The following is an 18,811-nucleotide window of genomic DNA, read 5'->3' as shown; positions in this document are numbered from 1 at the left end:
TGAAATCACACTAAGCTGAAAGGTTTCTTCAATTGTGCTACATTATTGGTTAGCAAGTGCTCATGCCAAAAAGATTATCCATTTTCAAAAATTATCAACGCTCTTTCTCTCTCTTGCTTTAAAGTGAGGTTTTAAGCGATACCTGAGGCTGATTGAGCAAGCCTTCAGCCAAATATCCGTCTGGGGTAGTACTTTTTATGGGTTATAGTAGTTGCTTGTTTTGCCTATTATTCAAATTTTTAACCTTTTCAATCAAGTAAAAAACAAATGTTATGTGGCACTGGCCTTGTCAATTGGCAAGACTCGAGTAGAAAACGTGGGAAAAAAATGCAAAGAGGGACCGGCAGATACGGTTTTGGAAATTGCCGAACCAGAACCGAACCGCGAGGGTGTTTCACAGTTCCGAACCGTCAGTTTTCAATGATTTTTTGCGGTTCCGGCTCAATTTTATGGTCTTCTGGCGATTTTTCAGGGTTCTGACACGGTTTCGGTTGGTAAGTTTTCGAACCAGAACCGAACCAGTTTTAAAATCGACGGTTTCGGTCGTGTAAATTCTCACGGTTACGATTTCGCGGTTAACCGACGTAACAGTAAAGCTTAGACACCTCTAGACATAGTAGATAATATCAGTATTCCATTCATGTCAATTATATACTCAGAACTTAAATTGCTTTTCACCAGGATTAAGAAAAATCATTAAAAAGGATATAAGTAATATTGCTCACATTAATTAAGATGATCAATTAAAGAGTTCTCAAAACTAAAAAGCTGTAAACGTTAGAACTATTATCAAAAACGAAAAACAATCTTGTATCAAAGTAGTATCTATTAACTCTGCATTTCATCAAACCCCCTCCCGCAAAATAGTTCAGATACTCAAATGAAACAGCAGTAAAATCATTATTCAAAAACGGAAAGATGCTATAATAGTCTCGCATATTCAAGTGAATTAAGAAATACAAAATGCAGCAAAAAATCAGATGAGGAAAAACTAGTAGATGGAGTACTTGTCGCCGGAGCCCTCTGGATAGAGCTTCTTGTAGATGGAAAGCGCTGCTGGAATAACAGCAGCAAGAGCCAGTGACAGATGGTCGGAGCTGCTCGTCCTCACCGTGATCTGACCACTAAGCTTGTTGTTGATTCCAGCACGAACAGCAACCTTCGAGTTACGCCCAATGGAGAACTGCGCTAGGCTGTTGAGCCCTAGCGCCAAGTCCCCTCTCCATTTGATGATCGACATGCTGAGCGTCGACTGAACCTGTCCAATCGGGTAGTCCAGCTCCCTCCTCTGCAGCTCAAAGTTAGCCCCGTAGGCAGTGTCATGCTGAGACCGCACAGCGCCAGCACTGCCTACGAGGGCGTACTGCTGCCCAAATGTAATTTGATCCTCTATCTTCACACCTGGAACCATGTTTTCGCCTAAGAACGTCAAGGATAATCCTCCAGTTGCCTTGTGCTTCTTCAGACTCTTGGTTTTGGTTTCTGCACGGACAATGTAAGCTAGCTGCTTGCCTATGCTCTGAATATCGAAGCCTGCCATGCTCGACGTGTTCTCTCCTAGCCTGGCTGCAACCGAGGAATCTAGACTGATGCTGAAGTCCTTCTTGTCTTTTGTTATTTGGACAGTGTATGCTGCTGCCAAGCGATTCGCGATGGCTAGGCTGTGTTCAAGGTTGACTCCGTCATATCCACAGTCATGGTCCCAACCATGGCTGTCCAAGACTGGCCTTGCAAGGAACTGTGAAGTGGGCTCCAAGAACCGGTATCGGAATGCAGGGTTATCACCGTCAAAAGATGGGGGAAGTGCCATGTCAGGTAAGGGAACTGCCACCGGAGCTGCTGCTCCACCTTCAGCGTCATCCTCTGCAAAACCATACAACATCGGGGGAGCTTTTCTTCGTGAACTTCTTTATAGAGGACAAGATGCTACGGTTGATACCCTGCTCCATGACGGACGATTTTAGACCAGGTGAATCAACAACGCGAACTTTAACTCCATCAACAGACCCAGACATCTCTCTAACATAAGCTGTCCCAGTTTCAAATGCATCAATCGGAGCCTTCTCTTCTCCAAATAATGAATTTATGGTGGCACTTTTCCCCACTCCAGACTTTCCAAGAACTAAGATATTAATGGAGAAGTCCAGATCATCCTTCTCCCCCGTTTCAAGCTGCAGTGCAGTCCTCTTAGCAGCATCCAAGCTAAATGTGTGAGTGCCTTGCCTCCCACCAAGAAGTGCCAGCCGGTATAAAACCTGAGCTGCCACGGACTCCTCTGGAGTGAGGCCTAATCTATGAACAAGCCTCAGAAACTTCACTCTGATCTCCTGCAATTTCTCCAGTTTCTTCTTTTCCTCTTCACTCAAATTCTCCTCCACTTCTGCTCCACCAGCAGGAGCCAGACTGCCAAAAAGGCTTGAGCGGTTTTGTCGGGGAGCAGGCCTCAAGGACTGAAGGGAAGATCCCAACCCAGCAGGACGCTCCATGGAGAACAGCTTAGATCCATCTTGAGAGGTGAAAGTGATATTGCCACCACCAGAATCAGCACCGGTTGCAGCCTTCAAAAGAGCAGCCAGAGCAGTAGAATCAAACAATTCCTTACCATCTCCCTCGTCATCAGTTTCTCCTTCTTCTTCTGAATCAGTCACAATTTGACCGTCAATCCTCTGAGACTGCTCAAGCGAACTGTCGAGACCTGTATGAGAATCCCCACCAGATTCTCGCTCCAAGTCCTCAATAAACTTTTTGGCAGCTTCCGAGCTCCCAAAGACCATGCCATCAGTGTCCTCATCTGACAGAGGTTCTTCAGGGTTCACTGCATCCATTTCATCCTCTACTTCTCTAATTTCTCTGAGATCATCAGCTACCACTTTTGGTTCATTAGATTCTACTTGTGCTAATTCCTCAGATATCCCATCAACACAAGTTTGGGTATCATTTGTTTGAACAATTCCGGTATCTGACTCTACCATCTCATGCGCAATCTTGACCTCCCCATTAATGTGAGCCTTCTCTGAATTGTCGTTCTCCAGATGACTACTGCTACTAAAAGAATCAGTACTGGCCTCGGACGTCGGTAAAACATTCTCCAAACGGGCAACAGCTCCAGCATCTAAAGTCTCGTCTTTCTCATTTCCAACTGCATGATTTTCAGGTTCAGCTGTATCCTCAGCTGCCTGTTCTGAATTCAGAAGATCCACTCCAATTTCCGTAGTAACAACATCTTTCTCGACACCATCACCATTCTCAGTAGCACTACCGACTGATTCCAGTGGAACCTCCTCCCCGTCTCCGTTCTCTTTCGTCCCTCCAACAACAGCAACTCCTGGATCTACCACATTCACATCAACCTTGATGGTATCAACAACAGCATCCCCCTCAGCCGTGAGTGCCACTTCAGCAACTTCTTCTTGCTCTAGTTCATTAGAATTGGCTCCGTTTTCCTTTATTACCCCAATAGATGCCCCTGAGGAAGGCACATCAACCTCGCTCTCATCAACTACAGAATCCTCCTTTTTTATGAAGCTAACATCACCATCATCAACCACATCCGATCTCTCTGATTCAACCACATCTACTGCAGCAACCTCCTTTTCCTCAATTTTACTCAACACATCTTTATCTCCTTCCGGCTCGCCAACAACAGCAACTCCAGGGCCAGCAACATCAACCTGAATGGTCTCAACTACAGAATCCCCTTCAGGCATGGATTCCAATTCTACCTGCTCAACAGCCGCCTCAAACCCCTCTTTAACCTCAGTCTCACTCCCCTTTCCCGCCTGATTTCCTTCCGCCTCAACTCCCTCAACCACCGCAATTCCCCGTTCACCATCCACAACCTCACCAGCAGCCACATCGGAATTCACGCCTGATTCCCCAACTGAATCGGTAAGCTCACCTATCCCATCAATACCCTCAACCCTACTCTCCCTACCACCCCCAAAATCCTTCCCCGCCACATCCCCATCCCCTTCAACAACCTTATCCCCTTCCTCGACGTCACCGCCCCCATTCTCAGCCATACTCGGAACATCAGAACCATCAATTTTATTCAATACAGGCTTATCCATTGCCGCCTCGAACTCCTCATTACCACTCACATAGTCCTCATCCTCGGACACCACAGCCTTAGTATTATCCCTACTTTTATCATCATTATAAATCGGTGGAGAAGGAGAGGAAGCGTTTGAACCTGATATAACTTCGGGCGTCGGATTCAATGCCGCCTCCTTCGACTCCATCGCTGAAACAACCACAAAATTTGAATAGGGAAATTGGAGATAAAAGGGTTTAAATTCAGGGTTTATGGATAAGAAGGGGAGGAGATGAAGAGGGGGAGGGGATTAGAGTCAGTTGTGATAAGGTTTTTTGGTATTTTGGCTTCGCTGAGAGTTCAATGTGCTGTGTTGTGTGCTAAACTCTTTTCTGTATTATCTGTTACTGGGTGTTCGGTTTACAAGATTGTATCTGGATTAAATTTATACTTCCTCCGTCCCGGCTAAGATGACACATTTTTTAGCCGGCACGAGATTTTAGGAGTTATTGTTTAAAGTGTTTAATTGGAGAGAGAAAATGTGGGTGTAAGTATTAAAGTAGAGAGATAAAGAAAGATGGATATTTTAATAAGAGTGAGAAAAAGTGGTTGAGTGTATCAATGGGAGAAAGAAAGTTTCCATAAAAGGAAATGTGTCATCTTAGTTGGGACAAACTAAAAAGGAAAACGTGTATCTTAAGCGGGACGGAGGGAGTAGTATGTTTGGTTTATGAGATTCAACTTCATCTATGACTAAAATAACCTCACAACTCAATCCTAAATTCTATCTTGATAGTTTTATTTTATCTTGAAAACCGAACATCACCTAAAATTTTATTTTATCTTGGAAACCGAACATCACCTAAGGACTCAAGTCTCAAATAGTCAACACTAGCAATATTTTTTTTACATTCATTTAATTTTATTCTGCTCTTAAAAACTTATAAAATTATTATTGATGTCTTATATAAAATTAAAGTTTGAATTATCCATTTTTCCTACAACTTTTAGAAAATGAATAAATTGAGCTTTATTTATGTATTACTAGTATTTGTAAAATTAATAATGTTAAAATCATTTTTGAGATATTAAAAATAAATTAAATGGATAAAAAAACTATATTAACGTAGATTAAGAAAAAGTGATACTCGTGATATTTAAAGTATGTTACATGAATACTCCCTCCGTCCGCCATTAGAAGTCTCATTCATGGACGACACGAGTTTTAAGAAATGTTAAGAAAAGTGGGTGGAAAAAAGTTAATGGAATATGGGTCTCACTTGAATATATTAGTTTTAAATGAAATGTGAGTGGAATGAGTTAGTGGAAGGTGGGACCCTATTACCATTTATGTTAAAAGTGAACCGGGACTCTTATTCGCGGACGGACTAAAATGGAAAAACGGGACTCTTACTCGTGGACGGAGGGAGTAATATTTTTCTCCATATATATCATACAAGTAATTACTCCCTCCGTCCCAGCATAATTCGCCTCAGGCTTTTCCATTTTCGGTCCGTCCCACATAATTTGTCTCACTTCACTTTTACCATTTTTGGTAGTGGACCCCATATTCCACTAACTTATTCCTACTCACATTTTATTATAAAATTAATATATAAAGGTAGGACCCACATTCCACTAACTTTTTCAACCCACTTTTCATTACAATTCTTAAAATCCGTGCCCAGTCAAAATGACCCGAATTATCCGGGACGGAGGGAGTATCAATTACTAGGTTTTTATGGTTGTGAATCCGCAACAACTACCAATTGACGGAGGCTAGGGGTAAATTTAGAAATTAACTATCGCTATTCTAGTCATGACCACACTACCAAACATACGCAATGGCCAATGCACAATCTATAAATTAGGTCACACATATACTATTCATGATATCATTAGTTTCTTTTTATTTTATTTTATAAATTCTTTATTATACATACATATATGTGTAGTGTATATATTTTAATGACAGTGTATGAAAAAATCACTAAAAGTACAAAAAAACTGCTCATACATAATTAAAATTCAAAATTATCTAATTAAAATTACAAAAGAAATGTCAACATTTATTAAATAAAGTAATAGTAGTATTTAATGAAATAGAGAAAAACAGAAAAAATAAAACTCGAAATTGTGCAAATTGTGCAAATTGTGCGGTACCACGTGGTTAGCAACTTAGCATGCGGATCCAAAGTGCAGATGACAAGGGGCTAAAGCCCTCACATAAAAAATTATCGAGTTTTTTTTAATAAAATTCTGAAATTTATCCAAATTTTATGCAAATTATTATGTAAAAATGCCTATAAATACGTTAAAATAGAATTGAGGAATTATAGTCCTATTGATATTTTTTTCTATATCCGTCCTTGGCTTGGTAGTACACATTGGTTGGTGTGGCTCACGAGTTGGACCGCGTTATGCATCACGTAGACAGACCAATCCGCAAAGTGAGACTCTTATTGCTGCTAGAGTTGTCAATTGGGGGCAACTCAGTATAGCACGACTCGGGCTAAAAAATAAAGCGGGATTGGACTGGGCTTATTAGTTGAAGTGAGCTCCATTTTGTTAATTTTTCTAACTTATATTCATCTTAGCCTAGGTCCATCATAAACTCAACTCAGCTTATAATCATCCCATATAATACAAAGGGTCATACATCTTGTATTTTAATTATTTCTATACTAATTTGAATTGAATATTAGTTATGTTTATTATAATTTTTTTATATTAATTTATATTTTTTAAAATTTATTCTTATTTTCATTTTCTGCAAAATAATTGCAAATAAGATAAATTTGAATACGATACTTAATTAATAATAATAATAATAATAATAATAATAATAATAATAATAATAATAATAATAATAATAATAATAATAATAATAATAATAATAATAATAATAATAATAATGTAGTTCATGTAATTTTAAAATCATCTAACAAATATATATAAACTACAATAAAAAAATATATAATTCGTATTACAAGTTACCCTTCAATTTTGTGTGTGTGCATTTTCAAAATCAATTTCAATTTTCAGCATTAATCTAGTTGCGTGTGGAAAGATGTGCGATACATATTACTCCCTCCGTCCCAGTTTTATAGTCACATTTTGCCATAAAAGTCCGTCCCATATTTAAAGTCACATTTAAAAGTTTCATATTTGGACATAAAATTTTACCCCATTATTCACTAAAATTACACCCAAATGTCATTATCTACATTAAAATAAAACAAAACAAAAATAAAAAAACCAAAAAATCAAAAGGGACCCACCTTCATTCAACTCACTTCATTTATTACACATTCCACCTCTCACTTCATTAATTACACACTCCATCAATTCTTTAAAACTCATGACATAACTAAATGTGACTATAAATATAAGACGGAGGGAGTATTTTATACAGCTAGTTGGTCATTTTGAGCATCAAAAGTTATGGGCAAATACAATATGTGTTTTGACTCATTAGTATTATACCATATTTTTACTTATTTTGTTGCGACTCATTGATATATATTAGATATAATCTTTATTTTGTTTGGTTTGTTTTGCATTAGAAAAGTTCCTTTGAATTTGAATGTGAAGTGTGTTAACTTATTTGAAATGTCACTCAGTTATTAACATTTGGGATATGATAATGTGACGGCGGTGAAAGGATTTTATTAGGTCCAACATTCAAATTGAAAACAAACATGATTTTGTTATTTTAGTACTAATAAAATAATAAATCCAAATTAACTTTGAAAAATATAGTACTAGTATTCAATTCATGTTTAGAAAATTTCTTGAGGAAAACTTTTATGTATTTGAAACAGAATTTGTTTTGTAAAAAATTGCGGTAATAAATTTTTGGGATAAGCTAGTATTTCAATTGTGGACAACGTTCTAGTCAGTTTTCAAATAAATATGTCAATGAATTTTTGGGATAATAGGTATTTCAATTATGGACAACTTCAAGCTATTTAAAAACATAATATTAAAATATAGTACTACAAATTTTTGTTTTTCTCAAGTATTTCATTTATATACAAAACAGACTTTTTTTGTGATACTTAAACAACATTGTTTATTTAATACTACTACAATACGAAAAGAAAATAAAAAAATACTTATTGTGGTTAAATAATGTTGGTTTGACCGGTATCACCAAAAGACATTGCTGCTTATATGGATAAATATAATCGAAAAAATATACTAGTAAACTTTTATTACTTTCTCCATGGACAAAGAATAGTCTCACCTGTGAATGACACAATTTTAATAAGAAATCATGATAATATAAGATACCATGAGAAAAAATGAATAAAATATTAAAAAGATAGGCAAAAATTAGATAAATATGAGAAAAACTTTCAATTTTTAGAAATGAAACTATTTTTTGTGGACATCCTAAATAGTAAAATGAGACTATTTTCCGTGGACGGAAGGATTATATTATACTACTCCTCCATCCCCTAAAAGTTTAAACTTTTGAAACGGCACAGGATTTTAATACAGAATTGTGAAAGTAAGAGACTAAGAGAGAGATAGAAAGAAAGTGTGTTAGTGGAAAATGAGTCTCACTTTATTAAGGAGAAAGAACTTTCCTTAAATAGAAAGTTTTTTACTCCATCTTTTCCATAAAAATATGCACTCTTTCCTTTTTAGTTCGTCCCACAAAAATATGCACTTTCTAATTTTGGAAAGTCTATTCTCTCTAATGAGGTGGGACTCATTCTCCACTAACAATGCTCTAATTACTTTTTTACTTTACATCTCTTTTACTTTATCAATTTTACATTAAAATCCGTGTCAAACCTAATGCCATCCGCAACGCCGTCTCTTAACCGTCTCATCTCTTCACTATTCATGGGCCCCACTGTACTTTTCAGCTCATCTCTTAACTAAGAGGTAGCACCTGCATCCCTTCATCTCTTAACCATCTCTTAACTATTCATTCAATTTCATTTTTTATTTTTAATTCCAACAAATTCAATTAATAAAAAACACACTTCATTAAATAAAATGAAATTACAATTTAAATACCTAAAAAAATAAAAAAAGACATAATTAAAAAACTAGAAATTACAAATTGCACACTTAAACTCAAATAAAAAAAATGGAGGCAAAGAAGCAGAAGAAGGAGTTCTCTAGTGACAATCATCTAACGGTTGCCAAATTTTGCCCAAATGTGCTCCATTAGATCCTCCTGGAGTTGGGCGTGGGCGGTAGAATCACGTGCCCTTGCCCGAATAGACAACCGCTCTTGCAAAGACGGATGCACTCCCGTTCGAGGCGGACTACTTGCGGTTGAGCTTGGTTTCAGGGTCGAACCAATTTCCCGCCTCAGGTCCTTCGTCGGCGACAATCATGTTGTGCAAGATTATGCACGTATACATGATGTCGACCATATTCTCCATAAACCACTGTCGAGTCGGGGCTTTGATAATGTTGAATCGAGCTTGGAGAACCCCGAACGCTCTCTCCACATCCTTGCGAGCATACTCTTGCTTCTGCGCAAAAAGAGACTGCTTTTCGTCCGCAGGCCTGTTGAACGTTTTCACGAAGGTTGGCCACTTCGGATAGATGCCGTCGGCAAGATAGTACCCAATTTTATACTGGCGATTGTTAGCGATGAAGTTGATGGTCGGCGCTTTACTATTCAGAACTTCAGCGAAGAGGTCGGAGTTGTTGAGCACGTTGACGTCGTTGTTCGAGCCGGGGACCCCAAAATACGCATGCCAAATCCATAGCCGGTAGTCGGCGACGGCCTCGAGTATAACGGTGGGGTGGGTGCCTTTGTGGCCGCTCGTGTATGACCCCCTCCACGCCACAGGGCAATTCTTCAATTGCCAATGCATGCAATCGACACTCCCGAGTATCCCGGAGAATCCGTGCACTTGTTCGTGAAGACGGAGCAGAAACTGACAATCTGCGGTGGTTGGCTTCTTCAAAAATTCGGCGGTGAAGGCTGCCCGGACGCCATTGCAGAAGTTCAACAAACAAAATCTCCCAGTGGATTCTCCGACGTCCGGGTATTCGTCGAACGCATCCGTCGTTTGTCCAGTAGCAAGCTGACGGATCGGCGCAGTACATTTCTGGAGCGTCGTGTGGCTAGGACGGCCAACGGCGTCGAACCCTTCTCTGAAGAACTCTTCATGTGCCGCCAATGTACTCGCGATGTGCAAAAATAGCGCGCGTGACATACGAAAACGGCGACGGAAGTAGATATCTCCCCACACCGGGTTCGGACTGAAGTAATCACGTTCCAACCTTGCGGCGGCTTCCTCCCGGTTACGATGGATGTATGTCCAGCGTCGCCTAGGAGGCGCGGCGGCTTCCTCCTTCCTACGTCGATCTTCTTCTAGCGATTCTTCCATTATTCAACGCATTTGCTCAAATTGATCCATAATTGATTAAATTTGGGAGAAGAAAAAAATAAAGGAATGATTTTATAGAAGTGATTGGAGAGGAAAGAAAGAGACATGAGAGAATAGATGTGTGTTTATGTGTAAAATGGAGAATGGAGAAGAGTATATATAGAATATAAAAAAAAATTAAAATTAAAAATATGACCGTTGAATGGTCATATTACCGTTTTTTTTTTCGAAAAATCTGATTTAAAAAAAAATTGAATTATGACGTCATAAATCCGACGCCCAGCAAGTGGGCGTCACGCCAGCCGCCCGCGCGCGCCACCTGGCGCCGGGCGCGTGTCTTGCCAGCTCGAGGCTGGCCTCGCGGGGACGCGTCACGCGTCGAGACAGCTCGTCTCGTCGAGACGAGACGGTAGCCGCATCGCGCAGCGTTGCGGATGCTCTAAAGTGCATTTCTTTGGGACGAACAAAATGGAAAAAAAATTCTATTTTTGAGGGACGAAAAAAATATGGTAATATTTTATTTATAAAATATAGAATTAATCAAAATTTGACCAAATGGAATATATATTATAGAAAATAATCTCATTGAAAATTATTATTAAAAGCTCATCAAGCAACTTTAAATTTAGTGATGATAATGTTTGGATTGGATTAAATTTTGTTTGTTTCCCTCGTGTTTACTATAAAAGTATCAATTTAATATGTGTGCATATTCAATTCCTCTCATTTTTTATCTTTAACGATGGCCACAAAATATTCGAGATGGAAAAGGTGACTGACAATTAAAAGAATGGAGAGAGAGAAATTTTGGCATTTTATGCCTACGTAACGAAATAAATTACAAATGATAATTATATTTCTAACTCAATATTTAATTATTAACTACAATTAAATAATAGTTATTAGATATTCAAATTAAGGGCTTAGATCATCAGCTCAGAATATCAATACGATCATCCAAAAAGAACTAATTTCAACTCATTTTCAAATATGTTAGACCAAATAATTCAAAAAATAAAGTTCTAAACCAAAATCATAAAATCAACCTATATTTAGAACCACTTTTAGCCTTTACTCTAAAACTAATAATATACAATTGTGACCTATATATTACAGAAAAAAATTTACAGTGTCATGAAAAAATGGAACGCCTTGTGACTGACTAAGTGTTATATTAATAGAATCGTCCCTATTTTACTTTATCAGAACTTGTATTGCATTCAAATTTTAATACTACAACCCTAACTCCCAAAGCCCGTACTCAAATCATTACGGGCTTGGAAGACCCAAGTCTAATCATCTTAAATCATAAAGCTAGAAGATCAAAAAAAATAAAAAATCCTAGAGAATAAAATTGATTTCAGCTCGAAAAATGAAGATCGTTGCCAAGATGGCACTAGTTAAAATATAATGTTTGTACATTTTTACTTGAATCTATTTCTTTTCAAGTTTGTTACTTCACTGCAGATGGCCATTTTGCATCTTATAATGTTGAAAATAAGAATGTAAAAGCAAAATCGCTTCAATAAAATACATATGTATCTTAGACCTAGTGTTGTGGTGTTGGGCAGAGCCTTCTGAGGGTGATGGAGGTTCTCCTCTCCTGGTGAATTTCTTGGCCTTGCCAGATTTGGAAACCGGGCTTGCGGTTGATCTCGTGCTTCCACAGGTAGCGCGCCTCACCCCACATCAACACTAGTGATCCCGGGCTCAGGAGTAGCTCAACTGAGTCTGAGGATGCTTCGACCGGGCTGAATCGCATCACACAGGCCGACTCCAACGACACTATTGCTATTCCGTCTTCAAAGCGCATCAGATCAACATGCGCCCGAATCCCCTGCACACTTAAACACCACCATTTGTTACTCTATGCACTCTCTACAAAAGGATAACCCCGCCCAATACCAAATTTGGTTGCTAATCAAAGTTCTTAGAATTCAAGAGTTACTAACAAACTAGGCTCAAATTATAAATGTTATTCTCAGCACAAACTCTACGAAAGGATAACCCAACCCAATCTCTTACTACAATTCAAGAATTATTAACAAACTAGGCTTCAAACTATCAGAGAGACTTAACCAATCATCAAGAAAGTAGTATGCCATAAACAAGTGGTATACCACTGGACAGACATTATGAACACAGAAAATCATATAATCCAAGGGTGAGAAACGCACCTCACCTGGCTGGTATATGTTCACTATAAGTTGGTTAAAAAGTGGCTCCCTCCACAGCAATTCTGATGGAAATAAACACTCTTCTTCGTTTTCTAGATCCCCTGATTCAGAAAAACCAGCGCTAAAAAGAATGTTTTCGCGTACAATGCGTGAAAGTTCAAGAGCCCAAGGAGGAAGATCTCCAAACCTCATAGCCTGTGGTGGAAGACAGAAAGAGGTGACTGTGAACTTACAATTCTTGGATTATATTATCCCTCAGATACTCTTATATATCACCAAATTCAAATAATCACAAAATGTAAATATCTGTCACATAACCATTTTTTATTCAGTGTTCAACATTATCATTATAGATTAATGCATAGACATATATGAACACATTAGTGTTTTTGAGCAGTCACTGAATGGAAACTAAATTAATCAAAGAACTCCTTGTGCAAATATGATACATTCCTCAGATAAAAGAAAACGAGGTTGAAGTGATTATCAAAATTCCACAAAGCTTGTGCTACATTAATTAGCAAGTGCTCATGCGATAAAGATTATCCATTTTCAAAAATTATCAACGCTAAAACAAAAACCTGATTTAAGATAAGGTTTTAAGCGATACCTGATTGAGCGAGCCTTCAGCTAAATATCCATCTGCATCCAATTATATGAAGCGTAAATTTTCCCCAAATTGTTTTTGGATAACAGTGTAATGATTTTTTCACCTCGTTCAAGTGAAGATAGCAGCGAAGACTGCTGATCGGCGGATAAAAACTCCCTGCATATCCAGAGGCCATCGATTTCATTGATCTGCTCCCAAGTGTGGCTATCCCCGAAAATTGAGGTAGGTCTCGCTATCTCGTCACTCGAATCGCTGATTCGGGCTCGTCTCCGCATACCACGCGACGGTTCTCCGTCGCTTTCCGAAGATGAATCGCCGAAGGCTTCCTTCAGCATCGCTTTCACCTCCTCCGCCGCCGCCATTTCCCGCTGTTTTTTTTTATCTCGCCGATCTAAATGATTGTGAATGACAAAACGATGCGAACCTTATGCATTTGAAAAAGCGCTGATTGCTAATGCGACTACCTGTTTTATTGATTTTGTTTGTATTAAGAGTTGATGCTAGTTTAGCCTATATTATTGCTCAGTATATATATTTAAATGGCGAATCAGAACTCATAATTCATTGCTATAAGATAAAACATGAAAAAGAAATTACGTACACTTAATCTTATAATACCCTCATATTTATTTTGACAATCAACTGAAATAAGCCAAAACTCATTGGTCTTAACCAAAATATAATGGGCAAAGTGTTAAAAGGGAAATTCCGAGTGAAACATATATCGAAGAAGTCTTCTATAACTCTGCATTTCATCAAACCCTATCCCGCAAAAGAGTTGAGATACTCAAATAAAATAGCAGCAAAATTATTATTCAAAAACGGAAAGAGGCTATTATTGTCTCGCACATTCAACTGAATAAGAAATACAAAATGCAGCAAAAAATCAGATGAGGAAAAACTAGTAGATGGAGTACTTGTCGCCGGAGCCCTCTGGATAGAGCTTCTTGTAGATGGAAAGCGCTGCTGGAATAACAGCAGCAAGAGCCAGTGACAGATGGTCGGAGCTGCTCGTCCTCACCGTGATCTGACCACTAAGCTTGTTGTTGATTCCAGCACGAACAGCAACCTTCGAGTTACGCCCTATGGAGAACTGCGCCAGGCTGTTGAGACCTAGCGCCAAGTCCCCTCTCCATTTGATAATTGACATGCTGAGCGTCGACTGAACCTGACCAATCGGGTAGTCCAGCTCCCTCCTCTGCAGCTCAAAGTTAGCCCCGTAGGCAGTGTCATGCTGAGACCGCACAGCGCCAGCACTGCCTACGAGGGCATACTGCTGCCCAAACGTAATTTGATCCTCTATCTTCACACCCGGAACCATGTTTTCGCCTAAGAATGTCAAGGATAATCCTCCAGTTGCCTTGTGCTTCTTCAGACTCTTGGTTTTGGTTTCTGCACGGACGATGTAAGCTAGCTGCTTGCCTATGCTCTGAATATCGAAGCCTGCCATGCCCGATGTGTTCTCTCCAAGCTTGGCTGCAACAGAGGAATCCAGACTGATGCTGAAGTCCTTCTTGTCTTTTGTTATTTGGACAGTGTATGCTGCTGCCAAGCGATTCGCAATGGCTAGGCTGTGTTCAAGGTTGACTCCGTCATATCCACAGTCATGGTCCCAACCATGGCTGTCCAAGACTGGCCTTGCAAGGAACTGTGAAGTGGGCTCCAAGAACCGGTATCGGAATGCAGGGTTATCACCGTCAAAAGATGGGGGAAGTGCCATGTCAGGTAAGGGAACTGCCACCGGAGCTGCTGCTCCACCTTCAGCGTCATCCTCTGCAAAACCATATTCCACTGCTGCATCTTTACCTCTCTTCTTGGTTTCTCTCATTCTCTTCAACTCCTCCCTCCATTGTTTTTTCTGGAGCAGCTTCACCCGGTAATCAAACTCTTCAAAATATGCCTTCTTTTGCTCTCTGCTCAGCTTGGCTATCTGAGCTTTTCTGAGAGGCCGGAATGGAGGAAGCTGGTCGTACTCGTCCTCCTCTTCCTGATCAGAATCCGAAAAATCATCTAAATCAATATCAGAATCGACACTGTCACCGCCCTGATCAGATGGAAGCTTGGGGTGCTGACGAGACTGCAGCATGGATGATAACATGTACGGGAGAGGTGGTGGGCGTGACCGGAAGCCAAAGAGCTTCCTATGGTCGAATGGGTCTTGAGGCTTCGAGATTGCACTGGCTTCAGATAAAATCTTCATCGAGTAGCATAGTAGCAGTAACTGAGGCCTCCAACTCTGACCATTAGGAAGAATGTTCTGTCCATCCCTGTTCTTCCGACAAGAGGGGTGGTTTTCGACAAGAGAGACGGGATTCATCAGACTGGGGCTCATCATTCGTAGGTCTCCGACAGCATGGCCAATCGACTGCTGCACAACATGAGACCTTTGAGAGACAAACACCTCATAACTCAGTGGGGTGCCAGAAGGCCCATCCGGGGGCGCAGATGCAGCATGAGTAAGAGTGACTATGGCACTTCGCCAAATGGCAGAGCCAAGTGTACTAGTAACAGTCTTAAGCATTGGTAAATCATTAAGATCTCTAGATTGTGCATCCAATCGATCCACATAAAGAACAACATCAGGGGAGCTTTTTTTCGTGTACTTCTTTATAGAGGACAAGGTGCTACGGTTGATACCCTGCTCCATGACGGAAGATTTTAGACCAGGTGTATCAACAACGTGAACTTTAACTCCATCAACAGACCCAGACATCTCTCTAACATAAGCTGTCCCAGTTTCAAATGCATCAATCGGAGCCTTCTCTTCTCCAAATAATGAATTTATGGTGGCACTTTTCCCCACTCCAGACTTTCCAAGAACTAAGATATTAATGGAGAAGTCCAGATCATCCTTCTCCCCCGTTTCAAGTTGCAGTGCAGTCCTCTTAGCAGCATCCAAGCTAAAAGTGTGAGTGCCTTGCCTCCCACCAAGAAGTGCCAGCCGGTATAAAACCTGAGCTGCTACGGACTCCTCCGGAGTGAGGCCTAATCTATGAACAAGCCTCAGAAACTTCACTCTGATCTCCTGCAATTTCTCCAGTTTCTTCTTCTCCTCTTCACTCAAATTCTCTTCCACTTCTCCTCCACTAGCAGGAGCAAGATTGCCAAAAAGGCTGGAGCGGTTTTGTCGGGGAGCAGGCCTCAAGGACTGAAGGGAAGATCCCAACCCAGCAGGACGCTCCATGGAGAACAGCTTAGATCCATCTTGAGAGGTGAAAGTGATATTTCCACCACCAGAATCAGCACCGGTTGCAGCCTTCAAAAGAGCAGCCAGAGCAGTAGAATCAAACAATTCCTTACCATCTCCCTCGTCATCAGTTTCGCCTTCTTCTTCTGAATCAGTCACAATTTGACCGTCAATCCTCTGAGACTGCTCAAGCGAACTGTCGAGACCTGTATGAGAATCCCCACCAGATTCTCGCTCCAAGTCCTCAATAAACTTTTTGGCAGCTTCCGAGCTCCCAAACACCATGCCATCAGTGTCCTCATCTGACATAAGTTCTTCAGGGTTCAATACATCCATTTCATCCTCTACTTCTCTAATTTCTCTGAGATCATCAGTTCCCGCTTTTGGTTCATCAGTTCTCTGAGAATCAATACTGATCTCGGACGTCTGAAAACCATTCTCCATATGGGCAAGAGCTCCAGCATCTAAAGTCTCGTCCTTCTCATTCCCAACTGTATCCTCAGCTGCCGGTTCTGAATTCAGAAGATCCACTCCAACTTCCCTAGTATCGACATCATTCTCAACACCATCACCATTTTCAGTAGCACTACCAACTGATTCAAGTGGAACCTCCTCCCTGTCTCCGTTCTCGTTCGCCCCTCCAACCACAGCGACTCCTGGATCTACCACATTCACATCAACCTTGATGGTATCAACAACAGCATCCCCCTCAGCCGTGAGTGCCACTTCAGCAACTTCTTCTTGCTCTAGTTCATTAGAATTGGCTCCGTTTTCCTTTATTACCCCAATAGATGCCCCTGAGGAAGGTACATCAACCTCGCTCTCATCAACTACAGAATCCTCCTTTTTTATGAAGCTAACATCACCATCATCAACCACATCCGATCTCTCTGATTCAACCACATCTACTGCAGCAACCTCCTTTTCCTCAATTTTACTCAACACATCTTTATCTCCTTCCGGCTCGCCAACAACAGCAACTCCAGGGCCAGCAACATCAACCTGAATGGTCTCAACTACAGAATCCCCTTCAGGCATGGATTCCAATTCTACCTGCTCAACAGCCGCCTCAAACCCCTCTTTAACCTCAGGCTCACTCCCCTTTCCCGCCTGATTTCCTTCCGCCTCAACTCCCTCAACCACCGCCTTTCCCCTTTCACCATCCACAACCTCACCAGCAACCACATCGGATATCACGACTGATTCCCCATCCCCTTCAGCAACCTTATCCCCTTCCTCGACGTCACCGCCGCTATTCTCAGCCATCCCCGGAACATCAGAACCATCAATTTTATTCAATACAGGCTTATCCACTGGCGCCTCGAACTCCTCATTACCACTCACATAGTCCTCATCCTCGGAGACCACAGCCTTACTATTACCCCTACTTTTATCGTCATTATTTTCGTTCGAAGCAATTGTTTTACTCAGAACAACATCATTATTAATCGGTGGAGATGGAGATGAAGCGATTGAACCTGGTATAACTTCAGCGGTGGGATTCAGCGCCGCCTCCTTCGACTCCATCGCTGAAACAAACACAAAATTTGAATAGGGAAATTCGGAGATAAAAGGGTTTAGAGTTGGAGAAGTTGAGGGTTTATGGATAAGGAGGAGAGGAAGAGGGAGAGGGAGGGATTTAGGATTTGTGATAAGGTTTTTGGGTGTTTTGGCTTCGCTGAGAGTTCCGCAGCCGCTGAGGTATGTGCTGCGTTGTGATGAGCTTTTTTCTGTTTCATTAGTATTTTATACTAGTGTTAATAGATACTGCTGTCATTATTTGGTTATTTGTTAGTATACTAATTAATTTTAGAATAATTGTTGTCTATATATCTATGCATCTCAAATAGTCAATACTAACATTAATTTTTTTGTTATAACCATTTAATTTATTATAAATTTATAATAGGGTTTACGGTTTGAATTATCAGTTTTCCCTACAACTTTAACAAAAATTAAAAATAAATAAATTGATCTTTATTTTTTATACAACTATTTTTAAGATTAATGATGTCAATAATTATATTTAAAATATTAAAAATAAATGATTGGATAAAATAAAATAAAAATTATATCAACGTAATGTACTTCATTTACTACTCTTTTGGTTATGCACCTAAACAACTACCAATTGATGGATGCTTGGAATAAATTTGAAAATTACGAGTAATTTTTTGTGGTTCAACGCAAATTAAATCTCAAATGGCTGACAACGCAATTCACAATGTCACATCTCTAAATGAACCATATTTGCATGTTAAACTAGTACTAGCTAGGAATCCCGGTTCATCTTTATCATAAATGGTAATAGAGTCTCACCTTCCACTAACTTATTTCACTCACATTTTATTTTAAACTAATACTGTATATACAAGTGGGACCTCTATTCCACTCACTTTTTTCCACCCACTTTTCTTAACATTTCTTAAAACTGTG

The 18,811-nt window shown here is 39.9% G+C and overlaps 2 protein-coding genes across 2 annotated transcripts; both read right to left on the bottom strand.

The window, feature by feature from the left end:
* Positions 1–881: 881 nt before the first annotated feature.
* Positions 882–18,087, bottom strand: LOC125211552 (translocase of chloroplast 159, chloroplastic). The gene is made up of 2 exons (XM_048111405.1): positions 14,971–18,087; positions 882–1,872 (listed from the first exon to the last, which is right to left on the bottom strand). The coding sequence occupies exons 1-2, from the start codon at positions 17,900–17,902 to the stop codon at positions 992–994; spliced, it is 3,813 nt and encodes a 1,270-aa protein (XP_047967362.1). The 5' UTR covers positions 17,903–18,087; the 3' UTR covers positions 882–991.
* LOC125211553 (alkylated DNA repair protein alkB homolog 8) lies at positions 11,760–13,691 on the bottom strand. Its single transcript, XM_048111406.1, has 4 exons — positions 13,292–13,691; positions 13,189–13,220; positions 12,579–12,773; positions 11,760–12,238 (listed from the first exon to the last, which is right to left on the bottom strand). Exons 1-4 carry the CDS (start codon positions 13,548–13,550, stop codon positions 11,951–11,953), a joined length of 774 nt encoding a protein of 257 aa, XP_047967363.1. The 5' UTR covers positions 13,551–13,691; the 3' UTR covers positions 11,760–11,950.
* Positions 18,088–18,811: the final 724 nt, after the last annotated feature.

This window comes from Salvia hispanica, chromosome 3 (assembly GCF_023119035.1).
Source record: "Salvia hispanica cultivar TCC Black 2014 chromosome 3, UniMelb_Shisp_WGS_1.0, whole genome shotgun sequence".
Classification (NCBI taxonomy): domain Eukaryota; kingdom Viridiplantae; phylum Streptophyta; class Magnoliopsida; order Lamiales; family Lamiaceae; genus Salvia; species Salvia hispanica.
The sequence above is the reverse complement of the archived record's forward strand: the minus strand, read 5'-3'. Positions and strand labels throughout refer to the sequence as shown.

Coding starts and splice junctions, on each gene's coding strand:
- LOC125211552 (XM_048111405.1), bottom strand. CDS start 17,902: ATGGAGTCGAAGGAGGCGGCGCTGAATCCCACCGCTGAAGTTATACCA. Junction 1,873..14,970: donor AGATGCAGCAGTGGAATATG/GTTTTGCAGAGG, acceptor CGATGTTGTATG/GTTTTGCAGAGGATGACGCT.
- LOC125211553 (XM_048111406.1), bottom strand. CDS start 13,550: ATGGCGGCGGCGGAGGAGGTGAAAGCGATGCTGAAGGAAGCCTTCGGC. Junction 13,221..13,291: donor GCTATCTTCACTTGAACGAG/GTGAAAAAATCA, acceptor AATTGGATGCAG/ATGGATATTTAGCTGAAGGC. Junction 12,774..13,188: donor CTGAAGGCTCGCTCAATCAG/GTATCGCTTAAA, acceptor CTTCCACCACAG/GCTATGAGGTTTGGAGATCT.